At 62.1% G+C, this 24,833-nt stretch overlaps 1 protein-coding gene across 3 annotated transcripts in view; it reads left to right on the plus strand.

The window, feature by feature from the left end:
* Positions 1–24,833, plus strand: part of EXD3 (exonuclease 3'-5' domain containing 3) — a 76,421-nt gene that overhangs the window by 10,670 nt on the left and 40,918 nt on the right. For 2 of the 3 annotated variants that reach the window (XM_060013692.1, XM_060013694.1), the window contains exons 2-7: positions 4,207–4,302; positions 12,163–12,227; positions 15,458–15,631; positions 15,970–16,137; positions 20,985–21,038; positions 22,094–22,233. In XM_060013692.1, the coding sequence (XP_059869675.1) occupies positions 4,227–4,302; positions 12,163–12,227; positions 15,458–15,631; positions 15,970–16,137; positions 20,985–21,038; positions 22,094–22,233 (677 nt within the window). In that variant the 5' untranslated portion in view covers positions 4,207–4,226. Of the gene's footprint in view, positions 1–4,206; positions 4,303–12,162; positions 12,228–14,535; positions 14,790–14,883; positions 15,030–15,457; positions 15,632–15,969; positions 16,138–20,984; positions 21,039–22,093; positions 22,234–24,833 lie in introns of those variants that run through there. The other variant, XM_060013693.1, reaches the window with a different exon arrangement.

The raw sequence follows: 24,833 nt of genomic DNA on the forward strand, positions 1-24,833 counted from the left end.
AGACCCTTTCAGAAGCCCCCGGCGCCCTTTGGGGTTTATTTAAACAACCCAATTGCTCTTAACCCCTCGCGTGGGAGGTGGGTGCTTGGCCCCGTGTTCTCGGGTGGGAGACGGGAAAGGGTGCCGAGCCAGAACGCTGCACCCGGGAGAGCCCCGGCCCCTACCCTGGCCTCGCGTAGGGATGCAGGCCCCAGCCCCGCCGGGAGCTCGCTGGCCCGGGGTTTGCCGCTTGCTTGGCGGGCTGGCTGGTGGTTGGATGGATCTGGACACAGCTGTGTGCCGCGAATGGCCAGGGGCTCCAGAGGCGGCCAGCAACGGTGTTGACCCCGTGGAGCCAGCCCAGCTGGACGAGCGCTCAGCCTTGCTGAGGCCTCAGTGATGCTGTGAGCTGACCCCACGGGGACTGGGCCTGGGTGAGGCCTGACTGTTGGGCTGAAGCACAGGAAGACAGGGGAAGAAACAGGCCGGGCTCCCGGCACCTCCCCGGGGAGGGGCCCACGGGGCCTGGGCCATTTGCAGCTCCCCCTGTTGGGAACCCTCCGCCGGCCCAAGGGTCACCCCCTGCCCCGGCCAGATGGGCCCCGGAGAGGCGGGGTGTGGTCACGGAGGCCCGTCAGCGGGCCGTGGAGTTGGACCACCCCTCAGCGCCCACTGCTGCTCTGGGACCCCCAGCAAAGGGCCTGCAGAAGAGGGACAGACATTGGACCCGTCAGAGACTGTGACCGGGCGGGCTTCGCGGGACAGCGGCCGTGAGGGGCGTGAGTGGCACCTCTGCTTCGTGCGGGACAAGCACGCAGGGACAGTGCTCCTCCCTGCGGAGTGCCCTGGCTGGGGCCTCGGTGTGGACGGGACAGCTGCGGTCACGCGCCCTGGGACAGCACCGCCAGCAGAAGGGCCCAGAGACCAGCTCGGGGTGCTGCACTCCCTTCCCTGGCGGGAACTCGGCAGCTGGGAGGGTGGTGCGCCCCCCCCCGGCCACCCAAAGAGGGTGTGCGGTGGGGATGGGTCTCTGTTTAGAGACACAGCCTCCTGGAGTGGCAGGCCCCCCGGGGTTGGGTCAGATTTGGGGTGGGAGGTGGGAAGGACCATCTGGGGTTAGGTCCCGGCAAGGGGCGGGGTGCCTGTGCACAGGGGCCGGATTACCTGCCCCACTCGAGGTCCATTAAAATGACAGTAAAGACATTAGGAAAACCAAAAGTGCTTGAAGGCAGAGAGGAGGGAAGAGGGGTCTTGCAGGCTGGGAAAGCAGAGCCCACGGCTGAGGGCTGGCAGAGCCTGGCTGCAGAGCCGGGGAGGCTCCAGGCTGGAAACAGGGCCTTGGGGAGGTCTGCGTGGGTGGGGACTGAGACCCTAGGTGGGGAAGGGAGGATTCCTTCCCTACAGACAGACAGACTGGTCTTCCAGGCCCGTTACCCACAGTGACGTCCAGGAGGACGTTTCCCAGGACTGAAGGACATGAGCACGCCTAGGGGGTCCTGCCCCATCCGTCTGTCCTGCTGACACCTGGATGCTGTCAGGGGAAGGTCCCCCAGGAGGAGAAGAGCAGTGTCCTACCTACGGTCGGGCGTCAGGTGGTTCAGAGCTCTCAGCACCAACGTCAGCAGCTGGAAGGACCGTCACCATCACATACCTGGGGACGGCCTCTCACCTGCCGCCCGTGCACAGCCAGCCTTCCAGCCGAGGCTTAGTGCCCAGCGAAGACATTTCCAGACAAACAAAGACCGGTCAAATGCCCCTCCCTTGAGTTCTTCTCACGAAACTCGTGGAGAATGTGTTCCTCTAGCACCAGGAGGAAAACTGAGAAACATGAAGGCTTACAAATCAGGAAATGCCGGATGCACCAGGAGAGAAGATGGGGAGGGAGTCCTAGCGCAGCAGCTGTGCCGCCGGGCTAGAGAGCAGCCATCCGGATTGAGGCGGGCGGGCAGAGGCTCGAGAAGGGGTGTCTCTGGGAGCAAGGGCAGACTTCCAGGCTTGTCTGAACATCCTGGGGAGGTGTTAGGGTGCTGTCAGAGTCCTGTTAACGATGGCCTTGCAGGAAATCCAGCAGGGAAGAGGTCGCGTTACTTTTTCTTTAATCTTTCCCCCCGTTCTGTAGATAGGATAATTTCCGTTGATCTGTCTTCAGACTCACTGACTCTGTAATCTGCCGTCTCCAGTCTGCGGCCAAGCCCAATCAGTGGGTTTTGCGTTTCAGTGATTATACTTTTTATTGGAGAACTGCCATTTAGTTCTTTTATGTAGTTTCATGTAATTTCCGTTTGTACCTCTCTGTTTACTCATTTAAGACCATATTTCCCTTTAACTTTTTGAACATGTTTTTCACTCATTCTTTGCACAGTTACAATAGTTGTGTTAAAGTCTTTGCTAAATTCAACCTGTGAGCTGCCTTGGAGTTGCTTTCCGTCATGTGCTGTCCTGGATTTCTCTCCCCTTGAGCGTGGGTCATATTTTCCTCCTATTTGCAGGTCTTGTGACTTTTATATTATGTGCTGAGCATTGTAAACGTTACACTGTGGAGACTGGATTGTTACCTTCCGCTGAAGCATGTTGGCCTTTGTTCTAGCGAACAGTTCATTTCTAGCCGATTACCTTGAACTGGGGGGCACGGCTTGACATTTCGTTAGGGTGGATCTTTATCTTGGTGGGACTCAACATGCAGAGTGTTCCGTGGATTTTTTTATTTCTTTTTTTTTACTGGCTGCATTGGGTCTTCGTTGCTGCGCGGGAGCTTTCTCTAGTTGCGGCGAGCGGGGGCTACCCTTCCTTGCAGTGCGCGGGCTTCTCATCGCGGTGGCTTCTCTTGTTGCGGAGCACGGGCTTTAGGCGCGCAGGTTTCAGTAGTTATGGCACGTGGGCTCAGTAGTTGTGGCGCGCAGGCTCAGTAGTTGTGGCACACGAGCTTAGTTGGCTCCGTGGCATGTGGGATCTTCCCGGAGCAGGGCTCGAACCCGTGCTCCCTGCATCGGCAGGCAGATTCTTAACCACTGTGCCACCAGGGAAGCCCTGTTCCACGGATTTTATTGGGGCTTGGTTTTAGATTTTGGCAGAGTTGGTCTGGGGCAGGGCTAACTCGCCACCGTCGCTGGGCTGGAGCCCAGAGTGTGCAGCATTGCTTGACTGTTAGTGCCCCTGTCGAGCTCTCGGCCTGGGGGCAGCTGCCTCTGGGAGCCCTGGGGATCCTGCATTGCTCACCTGCACTTCTGGCCCTGAATGACCCCTCCAGCTGGTGCCCTGGCTCGCGGGTGCGCGGCCTCCTCCTCCACCGGAGGGATGCTCTGCTCACCAGGTTCCGGGTCATGATCTTGGCTGGGAGGTCGCCCCCAGCTGGGAGCCGGCCCATCCCTGGGCCCCCCAGCCTGGGCATCACCCGTCGTGCACAGCCTATTGTCCAGAAGTCGGCCGCCTAAAACGTGTCTGGTGGACGTTGTCTGCAGTGGGAGGGCCGGCCCGACACCAGTCAGTCTGCATGGCCAGAGCACAAGTTTGGAGCAAACTGAACAAGGCAGGAAAGTATCCGGAGTTCACCCAGCTCAGCCCTGCTCTGCTCCTGTCTCCTGCAGATAGCGTGTCAGCAGAAGACGCTCGGAGAGCTGTTTCAGGGGCTGTCGGGGTTTGGGGGGCTGGGGCGTGACAGTGAATTCTCACCTTGAGCTTGGTCAGTCAGGTGTAAGACGGGACGCTCAGGAAGCAACCGTATCGGCGTGCTAGCGAGAAGCGTGGCTCTAAATGTCCTCAAGCATAGCCAAAAGCGTGTGGAGCTGGGGGGGGAGCCCCGAGGGCCCTGCCCTCCAGGCCCGTGCCGGGACTCGCGTTTACACAGGCGGCGCCGTGTGCCGCCGTGACAGAAGTCCCACCGCAAATGAGGAAAAACGAGACCAGCTCCGTAAATGGAAAAGCGTCTTGTATAAGATACACGTTGGCAGGACCCTGTTGGCCGCCTGGGAGTGGCACCACTTTGTGGCCAGCCTGGAGGATTTGGAGCTGGGCGTGCCCGTGTGGGCTGGCTCAGGGGTCCTCATGGTGGGTCCCCCCCTGAGGTTAGTGCTGAGTGTCCTGGCTCCAGCCGGGGAAGCCGAGGCCACCTGAGCCCCCACGCCCACCCCAAGCACAGAAGTGGGCCCTGCGTGGCTGCCTGTCAGGGCCCGTTCCCTTCTGTGTGGAACCTGCAGCCTAACTGTCCCTCTCCACTGGTCCCTTGAGCAGCTCCCTGCCTTCCCCTGAGGATGGACGCCGGAGACCCTGCCGGAGATGCCGCCGGAGAGCCTGCTGCTGGTGACACTGCTGGTGACCCAGCTGGTGGTGAGTGTGTCCCCATGGGTGAGTCTGCACCCCGCACGGCCCAGGTCCAGCCTGGCTGCACTTGTCAGGGCTGGGCGTGGGGTGGGTGTGGGGGGGGTCTGTGTACAGGTGCATGCGTGTGCACCGGGCGGGGACCCCAGGTGGGAGGCGTCCAGGCGATGTGGCTTTCTAAGGGCCTGGGACGTGTGGAGCGGCCTCAGGTGTGGACGGGAGCAGGCAGGTGGCTGCTGCCACGTCCTTCCTGTCCTGAGGGCCGCGGGCGGGCACCTCCCTTTGCCCTGGGAAATGTGGCCTCGTGGTCCTGCAGTGGACCGCCTCCTGGCCACTTGCTTCATGTCTGACACCGAGGGTTGGCCATGACTGGACGGACACTTCAGGGAGCCCACACTGAAGTGTGGGTGAAGCTGGGTGCAGGGGGCTGGTGGGCACGGCGGGGTTCTCTCTGGAGCCTGGCTCTGTGCCCCACACCAAGTGCGGACACAAGGCATCTTATCAGTCCTGCCAAGAGGGAGAGAGGACGGGGGGGCTGGGAGGTGTCTGAAGAGTGAGGGCCCCAGACTGGCGCTTCCAGCTTGGGAGCCCCGGGATCCCACATGGTCCCTGGCCCCAAGAGAGCGGAGGCTCTGCCTTCCGTTTCTCCTCCGGGAGCCCCGAACTCCTCGCGGTGGTGTCTGTGGGCTCCGGGAGGCTTTCTTTCTGAGTGTCTCCTGCGTTTGGTGAGTGTTGTGGGCAGGGCAGACGCGGGGCCACGTGAAGCCTGATCTCACCCCACCAAGGACAGGTGGTGACGTGGAAGAGGAGACCAAGGCTGGAGAAGGAGGGGCTCCTCCCAGGCTGGGATCGGGTGTCCGGTTGGAGAGTGGGGCGCCCCTCCCTGATGGCCCCTGGCGTCCTGGGGGGCCGTCCCTGTACCGGGCTGGGGACCTCTGGTGGGCACAGGGGTGGGAGGGAGAGCCCCCAGTAAGTAAGCAAAGTGCTGCCCCTTCTTGCAGGTGGTGGGGAACCTGGGGCCTCTTCCCAGCCTCTGCTCACCCACCCCAGGGTCCTGAGAGGCTGTGGAGTCGGCCCCCCGTCTCCTGTGGGGTCCTCCGCAGGTGCACACAGCCTGCTCCAAGCAGAGTCTCCGGGGGGCTGCCCAGGCACCCTCAGCCGCCCACAATGGGCTCGTTTTCTGCTCAAGATTCCCCAGACCTTCAGACCGTGCTTTTCCCCACCTGTCCCCGGTGTGCAGAGTCTTCAGGACCTGACACCACCCTGTTGGGACTGGGGATCAGACACAGCCCCTGGCCTGCTGTGAGTGACCGCAGGCCAGGGAAGCCCTCTTCAGTGGGCATCTCTCCACCAGGATCTGGGTACCTCCCCCAGGATGCTTCTGGCGCCTCTGCTGGTTTTGCCAAGAGCAGGACCCTCCTCACCTGTGGCCCCCGGACTCTGACACCCGAGGCCCCAGGGCCTCGACTTGTCCTGGACCATCTGGATGCCACCCTCCCCCGCCTGTCCTGATGCTGGGGGCAAGAGGGGAAGGGACAGGCCGGGGAAGACCTGTGGCCCTTCCCTCCCGTCCTCCCCTCTCCTGGGAACAAGAAAACATTCCCCAACTGAGAAGTCAGCTGGGCTCAAAAATTGGTTTTCTCCTGAAATCGTGGCCTTTGGATGAGCAAGTGTACCTGAATCAGAAAAGCTGCGGGCTGAAGTCCAGCAGGCCCCAGGGTCTCGGGCAGCAGTGGATCCCCCTTCCTTGGGAAATTCGAAAGTCAGGCAGACAGAGCTGAATCACTTCTCAGCATGGAGGGAGGGGCAGGCGCGACCCTCCAGGAAGCCCCGTCCCCGCCCCGCCACCCCTCACAGGCTCGTGCAGTACCCGGAACCTCCAGGCCTGGCCCTCCCTGTGTCAGGGCTGGGGTGGGGGGCCCCCCAGCCCCTGGGGCTGTGGAACCACCCTTGGGCTGTGACCTGAGGGAGGCTGTGAAAACAGGCGACACAGCACCCACCTTCCTGACTGTGTGACCTTTCTGTTTCCTTACCTGAGAAAAATAGTTGTTGCCCTATGCTTAGCTCCATCTGTGAATGAAAGACTGCCTGCGTGTGGGCTGTGGAGGCGTTAGCTGTGATCCTCGTTAGTCTTTGACCCGGTGGAATTTATTTTGCTGGGAGAGGTGAGGAATGGGTCCAGTCCGTCCTGGAGGACCACTGGGACACGCAGCAACACTGAGCTCCCCACGGGTGGAGTCTCCCCGGCTTTCTGCTCTGTTCACCTGCTGCATCACGCTATCTGGTGGCGGTGGTTTTATGACCTGCTGCATCCGGCAGGACTAAACCTCTCGTTGCTTCTCTCTCGTTTCTTGTTTATTTTCCATGTAGACGTCAGGATATCTTGCTTGCTTCTGCAGAAATCCGTTGCTGTTTTTACTGGATTTCATGACATTTATGGTTGGCCAAAGAGGCATCTGACGCCATCTCATCCCAGTGTCAGGCAGGACTGGGGGCTCACAACGCCTTCCCACAAGGTGGGGTCTGCTTCTGCCCTTGAGTGGTGCTTCCCGAGGCCTTGCCCTGGGAGCCGGGCTCGGGTGTGTGCCTGAGGCCCTGGGGAGGAGCCCGTCTAAATTCCTGACCCACAGAATCTGGGATCCTGAGAGATGAACCACTTGTTTGGGGCCCGTTGCCTTTCTCTCTATTCTTCTGTCTTCAGCAGTGCTTTTTTTTTTTTTTTTAATTTATTTGTGTATCTTTGGCTGCGCTGGGTCTTCATTGCTGCGTGCGGGCTTTCTCTAGTTGCGGCGAGCGGGGGTTGCTCTTCTCTGTGGTGCACAGGCTTCTCATTGTGGTGGCTTCTCTTGTTGCGGAGCACGGGCTCCAGGCGCACAGGCTTCAGTAGGAGCAGCACGCGGGCTCCGTAGTTGTGGCTCGCGGGCTCTAGAGCGCAGGCTCAGTCGTTGTGGCGCCCGGGCTCAGCTGCTCCGCGGCATGTGGGATCTTCCCGGACCGGGGCTCGAACCCGCGTCCCCGGCACTGGGATTGGATTCTTAACCCCTGCGCCACCGGGGAGGCCCCGAAGTTTGATTCTTGAGCTTGAGCTTCAGTGTCCTCTGGACACACTGCTGCCCGCCCGCCCTCACCCACGTGCTCCTGGGGCGGTGTCAGGGGGCAGGTACCAGGCCAGAGGCCACCTGCCCTGCCGCCCCTGACCTGCCGTCTGGCCACCCCTGGCCAGCGGGTCCAGGATATCAGGGTGGCCCAGTCCCGGGCCCAGGCTGGGGAGGTGGCAGCGGTGGCCAGGCTGCAGCCACGGCTGATGTCCACGCTGTGTACGGAAGGCCCCCGTGCCCGCCCTCCTAGCTCAGCCCGGCCTCCTGTGGTGCATCCCTGTGTCGAGGGAGCGGGACTGGCCCACTCTCGGCTGGCAGGGTGGCCCCGGGCCGGGCACCCCGTGCTCGATGAGTCCTCCTTGTGCCGGCCTTTGGTGCCTGCTGCACTCAGGCCCGGGCCCACGTTCACACCGGCCCCGGGGCCCCTCCAGCTCCAACTTGGGCTTCCCGGGTGTCTGCCCATGGCCACGGAAGCTGGTGACCTTGTCTGCGTGTGCAAGTCTGGCCTTGGCACGTCCAGCAGTCACTATAGAGTGTCCCTCAAGGCCTGGGCCACGGCCTTGAACAGGGCCAACATGGTCACCGCCGGGAGCTGGCAGCATCGGGAGGGGACAGACAGCAAACCCACATCCCACGTGCAGTGTCAGGTGAGGGGGCCAGGCCGGCGGGTCAGCGGCGCTTGGGCAGCGGCTTGAAGGCCGAGGGTGTGAGTGACCGAGGGTGCAGCCTGGCCTGTGGCTTGGACCCAAAAGGGCACTGGGCCTGGGGGAGCCGTGAACAGAGAGCAGCCTGGCCCAGCCTGACCGTGTCAGACTTTCCTTGCACTGGGCGTGGTCTGCAGAGCCCAGTGGGGAAGAGGGAGACCTCTGGCTGGCGCCTGCTAGGCCCTTTCTTTTGGTAGGAATTCTTGACTTAACCGTGTCCCGAGGTCATCGAGGTATTGTGCAGGTGCCCTGCGGAGGCTCTGTTGATCTGTCTTCACGGTGAGACCTACAGCCCCTGGTGGGTTTTCTGTAGGTGTGAGATGGGGGTGACATCCCAGTGTTTTCAATAAGGTTATGCCGTTTCCCACCCTGGCCGCACACCCTGGCCCATGCAGGCCCAGTTCCGGCTCCAAGTCCCCCCTCCCTGGGCCACACGCTCAGCCTTAACCCCTGTGGCTCTGGCCTGGGTGGGGCGGTCCTGTGGTTTCCCTGTGGTTGTTAAGATAGTCCCCCCGCACCCACTCACACTGCTACTGTTTGGGTTAGAGTGTGGGTTCTGCTGATTAATTTGGGGAGAATTGACAACTTTGCATATTACTGATTATACGGTATAGCCCGTCCTGAATCAGGCCTTTTAATTTTGTTCTCAGTGACGTTTTTTTTAAAATTTATTTATTTTTGGCTGTGTTGGGTCTTCGTCGCTGCACACGGGCTTTCTCTAGTTGCGGCGAGCAGGGGCTCCTCTTCGTTGCGGTGTGCGGGCTTCTCATTGCGGTGGCTTCTCTTGTTACGGAGCACGGGCTCTAGGCGCGCGGGCTTCAGTAGTTGTGGCTTGTGGGCTCAGTACTTGTGGCTTGTGGGCTCAGTAGTTGTGGCATACGAGCTCAGCAGTTGTGGCTCGCAGGTTCTAGAGCACAGGCTCAGTAGTTTAGGCGCACGGGCTTAGTTGCTCCGCAGCATGTGGGATCTTCCCAGACCAGGGCTCGAACCCGTGTCCCCTGCACTGGCAGGCAGGTTCTTAACCACTGAGCCACCAGGGAAGCCCCTCTCAGTGACATTTTATATTTTTTGCATGAACTTCTTTTGTTACATTTATCCCAAGGAATTTGAAATTTCTTATGTTACTGTACCTGATATTTTTTAAATGTTCATTTCTGTCTGTCGCTAGTATGGAGGGAACAGTGGACTTCTTTTTTTTTTTTTTTTGGCCGCACCAAAGTGGCTTGAGGGATCCTAGTTCCCCAACCAGGGATTGAACCCGGGCCCCCTGCAATGGAAGTGCAGAGCCCTAACCAGTGGACCACCAGGGAAGCCCCAACAATGGATTTCTTAATACTGTCCTTGTGTTCACCATCCATGCTGAAATAAGTCCATTGAGTAATTCTAATACTTGTCTTTAGATTCTTCATTGCTTTCTAAAAAATGAATCATTTGTTCAGTGCGTAACGACGTTTTGGGGTATTGTTTTTATTTTTAAAGACTATTTTTTAGAGCAGTTTTCGGTTCACAGCAAAATGGAGAAGAACGTGGAGATGTCCCATCTACCCCTGCCCCTCCCACATGCACCACCTCCCCCGTTATCACCATCCCTACCAGATGGGACACTTGTGACGAGTGAGGGACCTGCCTGGACACGCCATCATCACCCAAAGTCCGTAGTCTACCTTGGGGCTCACTCTTGGCGTTGTACGTTCTGTGGGTTTGGACGATGCAGAGTGACATGTTACCTACTACTGAAGGTTCACGGAGTAGTTTCACTGCCCTGAACCCCCCATGCTCTCCTGTTCATCCTCCCTCCCCCAAGCCCCCGGCAACTCCTCATCTTCATACTGACCCCATAGTTCTGCCTTTTCCAGAGCGTCATAGAGTTGGAATCATACTACGAACGTAGTCTGCAGCCTTTTCCGATTGGCTTCTCTCACTTAGTAGTTGGCATTTAAGTTTCCTCCCTGTCTTTTCATGGCTTGATGGCTCATGTCTTTTTAGTGCTGAATAATATTCCATCGTCTGGAGGGACCAGAGTTTATTGGTCAGAGTGCTGATGCTTTTATTTTTTCCTTTCTAAGTTCTGTGGCCTTAATGTTTCCTTCTTGCCGCTCTGCACTGGCGTCGAATGCAGTGGGCGTCCTGGTGTTTGCGTCTTAGGGGAAAGCTCTCAGCATTGAGTTCTGTGTTCGCTGAGGGTTTTTTATAAGCGCCTTTTGTCTGGCTAAGGAAGTCCCTTCTCTTCTAGTTTGCTGAGTTATTTCTTAAATTATAACTAGAACTCTCCCTTAAGAGGTGCTTGTTCTGCATCTATTGAGAGCATCATGTGACTTCCGTCCTTTATTTCACTAGCGAACCAGGCTGATGGACCTTCAGTTGTCCAGCCAGCCTTGCTTTCTGGGACGGACCCTCCTGTGGTGTACACGGGCGTCTCTCCCGGGTCCCTGAGCCCGTGTGCTCGGGGGCTGTCCCCCAGGGTGTGGCTCAGGTCCCCAGCCTTTCCCTCCGTCCCGCCTCCTGCATGGAGCCAGCAGGTTGCCGTCGTCCCCCTGATTCTTGGGTAGGTTCGCAGGTGAAGCCACCTGGGCTCCTGATCCCCCAGATTTGGCCGGGAGAGTCTGTTAGTGGCCTCCCCTGCCCCAGTGTGTGCACTGATGATCAGGTCCTGACTCTGACGCCTGACCCCGACCCACACCATGTGAGGGCATGGCTGGGGTCCTGACCCCTGACCCTGACCCCCACCATGTGCGAGGTGTGGCCGAGGTCCTGGCTAAGTGCCAGGGGCTTCTCCCACTCCCTGGGCTGGGGTCGGGGACACGCTGGGAGCCCAGACCCCCCGTGGCTGCTTTCCTTCCGGTCCTCCCTGGGCTCTGGGCCTTGGCGCCTGCCGGTTCTGAACAAAAGGACCAGAAGGCTAAGACTCCGCGCTCCCAATGCAGGGGGCCCGGGTTCGATCCCTGGTCAGGGAGCTAGATCCCGCATGCATGCCGCAACCAAGACCCGGCGCAGCCAGATAGATAAATACATACAGTGCGGTCATTCAGCTTAAAAAAAAAAGAACCGGAAGGTTTGTCTGTGATTTCTCAGCGGGGCTGGAAAGGTTACAGCGCCTGGGCCTTTGAAGCAGAACTCGCAAGGCAAGGAGGGGCTGGGCCTCAAGGCTCGGGCTGCCAGGGAGTGGGGGTGGGGGAGTGGGTTAGGCCGGGGAGGTGCTGCTGAGGCTGGCAGGGCTGCGGTGAGGCGCTGGGGAGGAGGGAGCCCCGCCTGGAGTGCAGGGAGCCGGAGGCCCAGGGGCGGGCCCGCAGCCAGGGGGCGCTGGTGGCCATGGGCACCTCGGAGCTGGGTCCCTGGTCCCCTGGCCTCGGAAACAGCTTTCTTTCGCAAGCCAAGAGCTGGCAGCAGCGACCTTTCCAGGCCAGCGAGCTCTCCTTGGCACTGGCCTTGGATCTCGCCTGAGGGCGCCGACCCTTTTCCAGCAGGAGGGTGACCCCGACCTCCCCTGTCCCGGCCAGCACCGGGCTGAGTGGCACCTGTGTCATGACTCCACGCCCCGTTCTGCAGCAGGGACAGCGGCTTCAGGGAGCAGCGGCCATGGGGGTGGGGAAGCTTTGGGGAGTGGCCAGCCTGCATGGGGCTTACCCGGGGCCGGGACAGGGCAGAGGGGAGACGGGGGAGACAGAGGCTGGAACCACCTCGGGGCCTCGGCAGGGGCCAGAGGCCAGACATGGTGGGTGGTGGATGGGTTTGTGGGCGGCGTACCCCGCTGGGCGGGCCTTGCCCGTGGGGGGCCAGGTCAGTGCTGCTGACTTAGCCCCGGCGGCCGACGCCCCTTCCCCACTCACACGGCCACTCGGAACCCACCGCGGCTTAAATCTGAGGCCAGGCTCCCTGAGCTGTCAGGGGAAGCCCACCCCGGTGGGCACTGCGGGAAGCAGCCCTGCTGGGTGGCGGGGCCACGGTCCTGGGGAAGGGGCAGAGAGGGCACAAGGGGCCGTGAGCGCTGGGCAGCGTCTGCGGGAGCCCCCAGGCCTCGGCCCCCGCCTGCCCCTCAGCCCCTCCTCGGCCCTGTCTTGTCCCCTCAGGCCGGGACCCGCTGCTGCTCCTGCAGACCCTGCAGACGCTGTGGTCCACTCGGGAGCTGGGCCAGGTGAGCCCTCGGGGTGTGGGCACCTGGCCGCCAGCCTCGGCAGGCTGCCGTGTCGGAATGTTCTGGGGGGTGCATGGGATTGGAGCCGTGGGACGAGGCCTGCTGGACGCTCAGAGCAGGCAGGGAGGGCCTGTGCCCACCACCAGCTCTCCCAGAGGGGCAGCAGGACAGCCCGCCTGGACAGCGGGGGGGATGCGTGTGGTCCGGCGGGAGGAGCTCTGGCGGGGAGGCTGCCAGGGTCTTCCACGGCCACTTGGGGGTCCTGCAGTGGCAGCTGCCACTGCCCAGACCGTGTCCCGCCGTGACCTGTGCCAGGAGGACAGCTCTGCCTCGCGGCCCCCGGGGTGGTGCAGTTACTGGCCCTCGGCCGCTCCTTCCCTGCACTTTGCTCCCTTGAGGCATGGAAAGGGCGAGGGAGGCTGCCCTGGCTCTGGGGAGGACGGGCCCACGCGTGGCTGGAGGGAGAGGGCCACATCCTCTCGTGCCAGCCTGGCCTCCAGCTGCCCGCCGAGGGTGGGCAGGGCACCCAGACCTGGGGCAGGCTGGTCGGGCAGGCGTCCGGAGCAGGTAAACTCCAGGCTTCCACAGCGCTGCGTGGTGGAGGAGGGCCGGCAGCCGGCCTCCTCTCTGGACAGGCCTGGGCTCCCCGCCCGGCTGAGCTGCGGGGCCTTGGGCAGATAGCGGCCCATCCACTGCCTGCGCTCAGGCCTGAGAGCAGCCGTCTCTAGCCATCAGCTGGAGAATCCAGAGTTTTTGCAAAAGCCAAACGTTTTTTGATTTTCCAGTTTCGTGCCGTGTGGCTTGAGGGTGAGACTCAGGCAACGGGGCTGTGGCGCTCTTCAGCCCTCCAGTTGGGAGCGGGCTCGTTGCGAGGTGGCATCCTCTGCCCTGGTGTCACGGTGAGCCGGCTTGGGAGCTCGGCTCGACCCTCCATCCCTGTTCACTGAAGGCAGGAGCCAGAGGCCCGCAGAGCCTGAGGACGAGCCGGGCGCTGCCCCGGGGGCGGCGGGGCACGGGTGGGGGGCCTGCAAATGAAGCCTGGGGGCGGTCTCCCTAATGGTTGTTCCTGGGCAGAGTGTCTGTCTCTGGATTTATTTCTCTGGGAAGCGTCCGCTTCCTCCACGTCACCACGGTTTCGGCCGGAGGTCCCTCCCGGTTCCTGACCCCCGCGTCTCCCGGCAGCGCTGCCCCTCCCCCGGCCTTGTGCCTCTTTCCCGGGGCTGATCTCAGCCTTCAGGTAGCCGGACGCCCAAGGCATCGGTTTCCAGGAGTCTTGGTTTCCGATGCTGCATTTAACGCCGCACCTTCCCCCCGAGTTCTGTTCGTCACCGGTTTGATGTGTAGGGGTCCATCGTCCTTCCTGTTTTCTGATTTTCGCCGTGTCTCCTTCAACATTTCCAGAGAAACACAGGGCTGTGTCTTGATGTCGCTTAGCTGTTTGTTTCTGGCTGTGAAGGAGCCCGGTCCATCTGTTTTGGTTTTTGCACAGGACAGGCTTGTTTTGTGGTTAGTTATATAAACACTCCGAGTTCCCTACTTGGCGAAAGCTCCCGCCTGGAGGGGACACACGTTTGCTCACCAGGGCTCGTCCTGGGTTCCTGTGAGCAGCCGGCACCACGCTGTGCAGTCCAAGCTCAGACGTGTGTGATAACCGAGGGGCCAGCAGCTGGAGATGCGGTGGCTCGAGCCCTGAGGACGAGGGTGCAGGTGAGCCAGAGTGTCCTGGGGGCCACGGGAGCAGCAGAGGGACCCAGGGGGCGGCCGCATGAGAGCAGCTGGAGCCCAGCAGAGCACGTGGAGTTTTCAGGGACCGGACAGGACGGGGAATCTGGAGACGAAGGGGAGGCCAGAGGGCAGGAGGGAAGGAGAGAGGAGGTCAGCCAGGGTCTCAGAGCCAGGGGTCCGGAGGATCGTCGACATGGACGCTGAGCCCACCACGCCAAGGGCAGGGGTAGCACGGGAGGGCGACACGGGGCCAGACGTAAACCCCTGGGGCCCAAACCTGGTGCGTGAGTTCCACCCCAGGGCTGCAGCTACCGCTCAGGGCCACTTGCGTCTTATTCTTTACTTAGTTTTGATTTATTTTCTTGTATAATTCTAGACATATTTATATTCTATTTTCATCCCCAAACCGGTACCTTACTGTTCTTTACTCTTAGAGCTTTGATCACCCTGCTTGCGGTCACCATCATGGTGAATTGCTCCTTGTGTGTCCTGTTGTTTTTCATTGTGAGCTCCCCTTAGTGCAGCTTTTTCCCTCTGGTGGCTGAGGGCCAGGTCCCCAGGGCCGTCCCCAGGACCACCCTCCTGAGCACACGTGGAAATCCAAATCCAAAGGCCAGAGCTGGGTCCTTCTAGACCTTTCCTTTTCCCAAGCAAGGGGTGTGGTGCTGATGGAGACCCCGCCCCCTCCTCGGGCAATGCTGGACGGTGGCCCCCAGGCTCTGTGGGAACCGCAGCCCCCTGCTGGTGCCCTTCAGACCCCTGAGAGGTGTGTGTGGCCTTGCCTATCCATCCTGGAGGGTGACAGCTGTCCTCAGGGTCTGTTTGAGGCCATCTCAGGTGAGTTCCAACAGCCACAGCGAGGGCAGCCCCTTCCAGAGAGCCCTTGGGTGCGAGGGCTTCGGCCCCCTGAGCTCACACTTGACGCCTGCAGGTCCACCCTGGGCCGGACCCCAGCAGGTCCTCGGTCAAGGGAGCCACAGTGACCTGAACCACTGGAGCGGGCAGGGCGTGGCGGGCTGGCCGTGCACAGGGCCCTGCTGGTCACGCAGAGGACGCCCGGCTGCTCTAGAGACGGTGGTGAGATGCATGTTGTCCCCCTGGACGTGGGTGTTGGGGACACACCTGTTCTTGTCTCTGTCTTGCAGCTCTTACGTGTCCCCCAGAGCTTCCCAGCACAGGAGGTAGAAAAGTAAACAAAAGGCATTTTTCAGTTGGGGTTTTTTCCTTTTTTCCGTCTCCTGTTGCTTGCTGGACCCTGCTGACCTGTCACCGTCTCTGAAGGGCCAGCGCCATGTCCCATGCGTGCCACGCGGGTGGTCAGGGCACAGAGGAGCTCCGCCCAGGGTCTGGCCTGGGGAGCAAGCCCCAGCCTTTGCAGGACCATTGGCCTGGACGGTCCCTGTGCCCGGCCTGGGTGCAGCGGACCAGGAAGGTGTGGGCGGCTCCGTGCGGGTGGGGGAGGCCGGCAGGAGGACTCAACACAGCGAGGCCTTGTGTCTCCACAGCTCCGGGAGGAAGCCCAGAGGGGATTCGCCGCCCTGGAGGACCCGCTCGCCGCCCTCCTGGACATGCTGGACAGCAGCCGGGGCTGGCGGGGGAAGGGCCCCTCCCTGGAGGCCTGGGTCACCCGTGAGCTGAAGCGCTGCTTGCAGGCACAGCTGTGCCCGGGGCCGGCCCGGGTGAGCCCTGCCCGCGGCCCACAGCCTGCCCCTTCCCAGCCCGTCCCGGCCTCGGCACGGGCTTCCCACGCGCACCTGGCCGGGCCCCTGAGGCCTGTGGAGGTCGCCCACGGTGGTCGGGGGCTCTCGGCCTCCCGAGAGCCACACGCCGGGCCGACCTCGGCTCCCTTGCCTGTGCCCCTGCCAGCCAGCCCCTGCTCACCCACAGCGTCCACCCACTGGCTCTGGGCTGCCGGGTGCTGGCCGCACTGGGCCTGCCCAAGCACCAACCCCCCACCCGCATCAGGCCCCGCGACTCCGGTTGCCGCCTCCACTGAAGCTGGGTCTGGGGCCTCCAGGGCAGCCCAGGGCTGAAGCAGCTGCAGGCCCGTGCGGTCAAGCTTCTCGCCGAGAGCCCCCCCGGCCTCATAGAGCCACTGGTCAGCATCTTCCAGCTGCAGGACGCAGACCGGAGCCCCCTGCTGGCTCAAGTCCACCGGCTGCACCAGGAGGGCAAGTTCAAAGAAGTGAGTGAGACCCTCCCTGTGGCTCTGGGCCTCTCGTCCACGGGCTGGGCCTCCACGTGGGTCAGCGGGGTGGGCAGGAGCCAGGCTGGGGCTCGAGGCGCCGAGCCCAGAAGTGTCCCCTCTGCCCTCCAGCGTGGGGGGCCTTGCAGGGGGCCTCATGTCTGGTGTGCAGGCTTTTGGGGACCAGCTGCTCTGGGGACCATGTCAGGTTCGTGCCTGGTGTGGCGGCCCTGGGAGCCCCTCGCGCTGACCGACTGAGAAAGAGGCTGGGTACAGCCCCCCACACCCTGCCTGGTCTGCACCACGCTCAGGGCCCTTCCTCCCCAGGTGCCCGCCGGCCTCTCCCCCTTGGTCAGCAGCGTGGGGACGCCCAGCTCTGGCCCAGAAGCCCGCGTGGCTGCGGCCCAGCTCCCTTTGTTAACTCCCAGAATTGCTCTCCGGGGGGCTGAGAAGTGCGGGTGTGGGAGAAGCTAGCCGCAGTCTCTGTGCCCCGGGCCCAGATCAGACCCGGGGCCCGCTTCTGTCTTCTCCTGCCCCTGCCCAGACTCACCCAAAGGTCACTTGGTCCTGTGCTGGCCTGGGGGCAGGGGAGCCGAGGCCCCTTGGGGCCCAGCTGCTGCTCCATGAGGACAGACCCTCCCTGCGTGGGGGGCCCTGAAGCCACGACCACGCCAGGCCGGGGGACTGGCCACTGTGCTCTAGTCCTGGTCGGTAACAGAGCACGTGGCCGGGCATCTGTAGGCTGCGCTCGGCCTCCCGGACCTGTCGTGCGGCCCTGCCCCAGAGCCGGGGGCCACGCTCTGGGTGGTGCCCACCCCTGCCTGTTTGCTGGGTCCCTCGGACTGGGTCGGGCCAGTGGTGGTGACCCTGTGAGGGTCTGCGTCCCGAGGGCCCTGCTGGCTCCCACCCCAGGGACCGGCCCCGGCACACCTGTGGTTTTCAGAAGATCGGTTGTGGGGCATCGTGCCGGCTTGGGGCGCAGATTCTCAGCCACGTCAGTCAGGGTCCCCAGCGTGTGCGACGCATGTGGGTTGGGGGCCGCCCGAGGGGGAGGGCGTTTTGCTCCCTTGTCGTGGGCAGGGCTGGGCCAGGAGCGCAAACGTGGGGCTTAGTGGCTGCAGGTCTCTGGGTGGGAACTGGGGGCTTTTGGAAGCTCGGTGGGTTTGCTGAGTGTCCTTCGTGAGCAGCAGCGGTCCTCGTTGAAGCCCGGAAGGTTCTGAGATGCAGCGGGAGCTCTGGGGTCCTGGCCCAGTGTTCACCGCGGATGACCCGTCTGCGGCTGAGGTCGGGAGCGGCGGGGCCCACGGGTGAGCAGCAAGGGGGCGCTGTCAGCGAAGCTCTGAGCTGTGCTGCAGGCGCAGGGGGCCCTGGGCTCCGCGCACCCCGAGATGCGAGACACGCGATGCCCTTGCAGGGCAGGGGAGGTGGGGCAGCCCCGGGCGCCCGGCTCAAAGGTGCCCTCTCCCTGGGTGGTGAGTCCAGCACCCAGGGCCCAGAGGCTCCCTCCGGGCTCACCTCCCCCGCTGCCTCGTGGGGCCCAAAGTTTCTGGCGCCAGGGTGCCAACAGGCGTGGGGTGCGGCCGGCACCCAGGCGGGTCCCAGGCCCACCCCACACGGGGCCCTCTTCCCGGTGAGGAGGCCCGTCGGAACGGAGGTGTGCGGCCCAGGCCCAGGTGGAGGATGTGCTGCGCGGCCACGATGGCGGCGCAGGGGCCGGGCGCCCGGCTGCTCGGGGCTCGGCCGGGGCTGAACGGGCGCCGAGGCAGAAGGCGGGCTGGTGTGTTGCGTCTCCTGTTACGCTCAGGCCTTTCAAAGAGCGTCTGGGCGGCCGAATGCGCCTCCCTTGCGCTCTGAGGCAAGACTTGCACACAAAGGGGGCTCTTGTCCCGCACAGGCCCCTCGTGCGAAGAAAGGCCATTGTCCCCGAGCGGGGCGGCCCGGCAGGCAGTGCACGCTCCAGTGCCCACCGCCGCGCCGCCGAGGGGCCGCCTTCAGGCCTGTCCGCTCGGATTAGCGGGGACTCACGACTTAATGCGCTGCGATATTTCATGTCGAGGGCGGCGGCCGGCCCCAGCCGCGTGAATGCCTGCTTTTGTCTGCTGCATTATTTTATTTACATTTTTTAAACAGCTTATCAAGGTAAAAAGATAGCTTTGCTTTAAAAAAAAAAAAAGCCCCTTGGCTCCAGGCCCGCGCTGAGCCGCCGAGGACGGAAGGCCCGTCCCGGGGCCCGGCCGCCGGGTCTGGGCACCTGCCCAGCCCCCCTGTTGGCCGAGCGGGCAGTCGGGCGTCCGTGCAGGGCTCTTCCCGCTGTCACCGCCCCAGCCCCTCTGGTCTTCTTGGTTACTTTCCCCCAAAGCGGCAGCTCTGGGGTCCGTCTGGTCAGAGGTCCCTGCAGCCCCACCCTGACCCGGCTGCAGGGCAGCCCGCTTCTCGGTGGCTGGCTCTCAGCCTCCTGGGCGGAGGTCAGGGAGGCCCGCAAGGTGCCAGGTGGGCCCAGCCCTGGGCAGTGTCCATCTGCAGGTCCCGGCCACTGCCCTCCTCCCATTGGGCCTGCTCCCCGGCCTGGGTCTGGAGCCAGTTGCAGGCACCTGGGCCAGCAGGCGATCTTCCTGCATCCGCGGGGCCCCCCACGTGGCCACGTGACTGGGGGTAAGCCGTGGGCAGCCTGGCCTGCTGGCCCCTCAGCAGAAGCTCAGACTGAGAAGTGACCAGAATCCAGTTCTCAGCCAGGCCCAATAGATCCAAGGTGGAGTCCAGGCCGGGGGCTTCCTAGAGGAGGTTCTGCTGCCAGGTAACCGTGGCCGCCCCCGATGGAGTTAGGGCGCCCTCCCGTGGCCGGGTGAGGCCAAACGGTCCCCCTCCTCGTCTTGTGCCCCCCAGCCTCCAGGCTACGGAGCTCCCCAGGGCTGCGGGGGCAGGACAAGGGCACTTCCCAGACTGTCCCTGGGGGTGTCCATGGCCTTCCAGCCCTGGATGCTCTGGCCACACCCCTCAGTGTCCACGCAGGCTGCCTGGCCAAAAGAGGGCAGCCTGGGTGCACAGAGGCTCCAGCCTGGCCTGGATAGAGGCTGGCTGCCCTGGAGGAAGCAGGCAGAGAGAAGGGGACCCAAACCCTCTGACAGTGTCGTCCTGTGGCCAGGGCTGTGCACCCCTCACGGGGAGGGGGACGGGGGGGGCCTGTTGAGGAGCTGGATCCTCAGACGATGGAGGCCGACAGCCCAGCAGAGTGGTGAGAAGCAAGGGGCTCACCTCGCTGCCCCCTCCCCTCCCCACTCCCAGGTCACTGCCCAGGGCCTGATCTGGGGGGTAGGAGGGTCCCAGGCCCCCAGTCGTCCCTCCCACGGCCCCTTCTGCAACCGTGGCATGGCCCGACCAAGCCCAGGTCCAGATGTTGGCCCTTCAGTAGCCTGGAAGCCAGGCAAGGGTCCAGCAGATGCAGGACACTGGGGACGGGGTTCTGACCACCCCAGGTTCTGAATAAAGTGTGTGAGGCCGCCAGTGTGGGCACTCTGGCCTTCTTGGATGAGGGTCCGGATCTCCCTCAACTTCTCGGGGGTTTCCCGTCCAGAAGAGGTCGGTGCCATCCTGTGAGGCTGGAGTGGTGCCCAGGAAGGCCCCCACGTGGTGGCACCTGCGCCCTGCCCGCAGCCCTGGGCCCCTCCCCCAAGCCCTGCACCCTCTCCTCAACCCTGGCTCCTTCCCTGGCCCCGCCCCAGCCCCTCCCCCATTTCTGCTTTATCCCCCTCGCCCAAGCCCTGCACCCCCCTTCCCCTGGCCCTGGGCCCCCTGGGGCCTGGCCGAGGCTGAGCTCCTGGACACCGGCCAGGCCGCGGGGCGCCGGGTCAGTGCCGCGCAGGGAGAGGCCCCCCAGCCCCGCGCCCCCGCCGCGCGGTCCAGGCCTCCACCGGAGCAGCCTTTCCCAGGCCGCTATTTTGGGCCTTCTGTGAGCTGCAGGGGGCGGGGCCGGGCTGCCCGGCTAGTTATTTTTGCTCATAATGGGAGCACGACGTATGGAAATTATTAATAGCAGAGCGGCCTGTGCTACGTGCGGGCGCCCAGGGCCGCGCCGTTTCCTCTGCTGAGTCGGGGGAGGGTCATGCGCCCCGTGTAGGGCAGGCCGCCCAGCGTGCTCACTGCCCCATATGAGGGGCTGCCTGGGGGTGGGGGGATTCAGAGCCTCTTGCTCTGTGGCTCCTGGGGCAGCTCTCTGCATGCCCCCAATGCACGACCGCGCCGGTCCCGCTGCCATGGACCTGGAGCGAGCCTGCCCCATCCAACGACTCCTAGTCACTGGGGCACGTGGTGTGGCTTGTGGAAAGGGTTCAGAGGCCTGAAGGAGCCCCGCGTGTCAGGGCCGCCGCAGTCCCTCGGGCCTCCCGGGCGCACAGAGTGCCCTCGCTGTGGGCACTGTGAATGGTGGGAGGGGATGCTCCCGGGAGGAGTGGGGCAGCAAGAGCAGACGTGGGGAGAGCGGTGTGCACCGTGTCCAGGCCCCATGGCTAGGTGATGGGGGCTTCTGTCCCTCCCTCTGCGTCCTCCACCCTCTCGTCAGCAAGCCAGGACCCAGGCCACCTGGCTCAGCTCGCACTTTGCGGCCCCGACCAGGCCGCACCCCAGTCTGGAGGGCACAGGGGTCGTTCCACCCACCCCACCGCGTGCGGGGCCTGGCTCAGCACAGGGGGGCTTGTAGGCTGGAGCACTGCCTGGTTTCCGGCCCCGTGGCTGTGCCTGCAGCGACTGGGCGGTGACGGGGTGGGAGTGGGGGCTGCAGAAGGGCGGGAGCCCCCACCTGTGGCACCGCCTGTCCCCCAGGCCCAGTGTCATCCGGTCCCTCTGTTTCCCAGGCCATCGTGCTGGGCGCAAAGCTGCGGCTGCAGGCAGATCTTGATGTTGAGAAGGTAAGGGTCATTCTCATGCAAACCGCGTAGCTTCCAGCTCCAGGGCTCCAGAAATGTGGTGTAGGGAGGGTCCCTCCCACTGAGCCCTGAGCCTTGCTCCCCACACGGCTGGGGCCAGGGCGCTGGAGGGCAGGGGTCACATGTGACTACCTGCTCATGTGAGGAGGGTCCAGGACTAGGGGAAGGGAGGGGCCAGCAAGGGCCTGTGTGTGGTCAGCAGGCGTTGGTGTAACGTGCTCAGAAGGTGGCCGATCGCCAGGAGTTCACCAGGCATCCCTTCTCTGCTCTGGGGTGGCTGGAAGGGTTCTCAAGAATGGGGGCTCCCACAAGGACCGCCCACCTGGAGCCCTGGTTTGGCAGATGGGCCTCTGTCCAATCTGGGCTCCAGACAGCCTGCCCTATGTGACCACCTGGGGGAGGGGAAGGCAGGTGAGGAGGGGTCTTCCACAGGGGCCACTGGGAGGGGGCTTTGTCGAGAGCTGGTTCTTTCAAGGGGAGTGGCCCGTATGTCCCAGTGCCCAACACCACGGCCAGGGGCTCCCTCGGGGCCTCCCTGAGGGCTCAGGCAGCTTGGGGGTCTTGTGAGCTTGCGCCAGGCCACGTGCTGGTGCCGTCTTGCCCGTGATGGGCATTTCTGGGCCAGCAGGGCCATGGCCGGTAGTTGATCTCCATCCTGCCCACCCCACCCTGCTCGGTGAAGACAAGGGGACAATGGGGCCCCTCCAGGAGCCCCCTTGTGTCTTGGAGCCTCTCATCCTTCCCGATGGAGATGGGGTGACCACAGAGCCCCCCAGGGACGGGGCCCAGGGAGCGGCGGGGCTTGTGTGTGTGTGCAGGGGCAGAGCATGGGGCGCAGGCCGTGAGCCGGGCGTGGGGCTTCGCGAGGTCCTCAGACACTCGGTTGGGCCCCCAGGCTCCCCGGGGAGGCAGGTTGCATGGACCAGCCTCCAGGCCGCTTGGTTCTGACGCTCTGGCCACTCCCTGCACTGGGCTGGAAGTGAGTCCGCGGTCTCGGGTGCAGTGGGGCTGCGGCCTGAAGGTGTGTCTCCCCGTAGATGTGCCTCCCCCTGCTCCTCCAGGACAAGGCAGACCTCGTGGAACGCTACGTGGATGGCTTTCCCGACCTCCAGCGGAGGCTGCTGGCCCTCATGGACTCCTGGTGCCAGCCCGGCTTTGACATCAGAGTCGTCGCCAGGTGAGCCCCACGGGGGCCCGGGGTGGGGTGGGGGCAGGGACTTGGCAGGGGCAGTAGGCACGTGGGAAAGTCACCCCATACCCCACACCACCTCTCCAGGTGAGCCCCGGCCAGGTGGGCAAGGGACCGGCTTCGGGAGCCAAGAGGTCGGGCTGGCAGCCGCCGGGTGAGAGAGTTTAATGCTCTGAGATGAGCACAAATAATTCTCCACAGGGACTCCTTCCTTACGCAGTCCTGCAAGTCATATCTCCTATCCATTCACTGGTTCCTTCGTTTCTTCCTTCACGTAATAAATGTTTGTGGAGCGCCTGCCGTGAACCCTGTCCCAGCAGTTACAGAGAAGAGGCAGCATGCCAACAGGGAGCCCACGTGTGTGCGTGTGCGTGTGACCCCAGGGCGTCCCCTGAGCATGGGCATCTGGAAGGAGAAGGGCTTCCTCCCACCTCCCTGGGGTGGCTGAGGGGAAGTGCACTGGGACTGCCAAGGCTCCTTGGCCACCTGTCCCTCAGCAGGCAGCGGGGCTGGGCGCCCTGTCCGTGTGCCCTGCAGCCCGGACCCTCTCACTTGAGAGTCAGGCCTTGGGCTCTGGCGGCAGGCCTCTCTGGACCCTCCCTCCCCTGGAGCTGGGTGTTTTCCTCGTCCCTAAAATGGGACTAATTCTGTCTCAAAGGGCTGTCGTGACTTCACACCCTACGAAGTGAACAAAGCAGCAGGCCAGGCACATGTGTTGCTGCCATTGCTTTTATTATGCATTAAAAAGGAGAGAGAAATATAGGTGGAGCAGTACGGACGGGGAAGAGGGGAGACACACGGGTGGAGAGTGGGGGGGGGGCCCGTGAGTTAGATTTAACGTGGATATTTCATGATTCTTTTAAATGTCCTCGTGCTATGCTCTGAAAGGGCTCAGAAGCGATGACATCCCCTAGCAGTGAGCACACCTAGCAACCAGATCTTGGTTTCTAGATACCATTCTCCACTAAAAGGAACAAAGGCTCCTTGGGGAGTAGGCTGAGAATGAAAACAATAACAGAACATAAAAGCATGGTAATAGAGCATAATACCTTGGATTTTTAAAAATGCATGAGTTGGGGCTTCCCTGGTGGCGCAGTGGTTGAGAATCCGCCTGCTAATGCAGGGGACACGGGTTCAAGCCCTGGTCTGGGGGAATCCCACATGCCGCGGAGCAACTGGGCCCGTGAGCCACAACTACTGAGCCTGCGCGTCTGGAGCCTGCGCTCCGCAATGGGAGGCCGCGACAGTGAGAGGCCCGCGCACCACGATGAAGAGCGGCCCCCGCTCGCCGCAACTGGAGAAAGCCCTCGCACAGAAACGAAGACCCAACACAGTCAAAAATAAATAAATTTATAAAAATGCATGAGTCTGTGGGACTTCCCTGGTGGCGCAGTGGTTAAGAATCCACCTGCCAATGCAGGGGACACGGGTTTGAGCCCTGGTCAGAGAAGATCCCACATGCCGCGGAGCAACTCAGCCCGTGCGCCACAACTACTGAGCCTGTGCTCCAGAGCCTGCGAGCCACAACTACTGAGCCCGTGTGCCACAACTACTGAAGCCCACATGCCTAGAGCTCCGTGCTGTGCAACAAGAGAAGCCCGTGCACCATAACGAAGAGTAGCCCCTGCTCACTGCAACTAAAGAAAGCCTGTGTGCAGCAACGAAGACCCAACGCAGCCATAAATAAATAAATAAATATTTTTAAAAATGCATGAGTCTGGAGTGATGCTCAAAGGCAGGGAGGAAAACTCTTTTACGGGGTATGTCAGCTAATAAATAGAAAGGAATGATAAAGTTAGAAATCACCATTTTGTAACTTCCAATAAAATAATTGATTTAGGCACAGATCATAAAGAGATGCTAAGAAAGAAAGAGATACATACAAATTACCCATATCAGGAATGAAAAGTAGAACGTCACTACAGACCTTACAGACTTTAAAATGGTAATAAATGTTGTTTACAACTTCATGCAAATACATATAACAGTTTAGATGTAACAGACCAAATTCTTGCAAAACACAACTTACAAAACTGAAAAAAATAGAAAATTTGGATAGTCCTATATCTATTAAATAAATTGCATCTGTAGTTTAAAACTTTACCACAAAGAAAACTATGGATTTAGATGGCTTCACTAGTGAATTCCTTCAAGTGTTTAAGGAAGAGATTGTACCAATCTTACACAAATTCTTCCAGAGAATGTAAAAAGAAAGAGCACATCCCAACTTTTTTTTCTTTTTTTTGGCTGCGTTGGGTCTTCGTTGCTGCGCGGGGGCTTTCTCTAGTTGCAGTGAGTGGGGGGGCTACTCTTCATTGCAGTGTGCAGGCTTCTCATTGCGGTGGCTTCTCTTATTGCAGAGCACAGGCTCTAGGCATGCGGGCTTCAGTAGTTGAGGCGCGTGGGCTCAGTGGTTGTGGCACATGGGCTCTAGGTGCGCAGGCTTCAGTGGTTGCGGCACGTGGGCTCAGTAGTTGCGGCTTGCGGGCTCTAGGGCGCAGGCTCAGTAGTTGTGGCACGCGGGCTTAGTTGCCCCGAGGCCTGTGGGATCTTCCCGGACCAGGGATGGAACACATGTCCCCTTCACT

The sequence above is a fragment of the Delphinus delphis genome, chromosome 6 (assembly GCF_949987515.2).
Source record: "Delphinus delphis chromosome 6, mDelDel1.2, whole genome shotgun sequence".
NCBI lineage: Eukaryota > Metazoa > Chordata > Mammalia > Artiodactyla > Delphinidae > Delphinus > Delphinus delphis.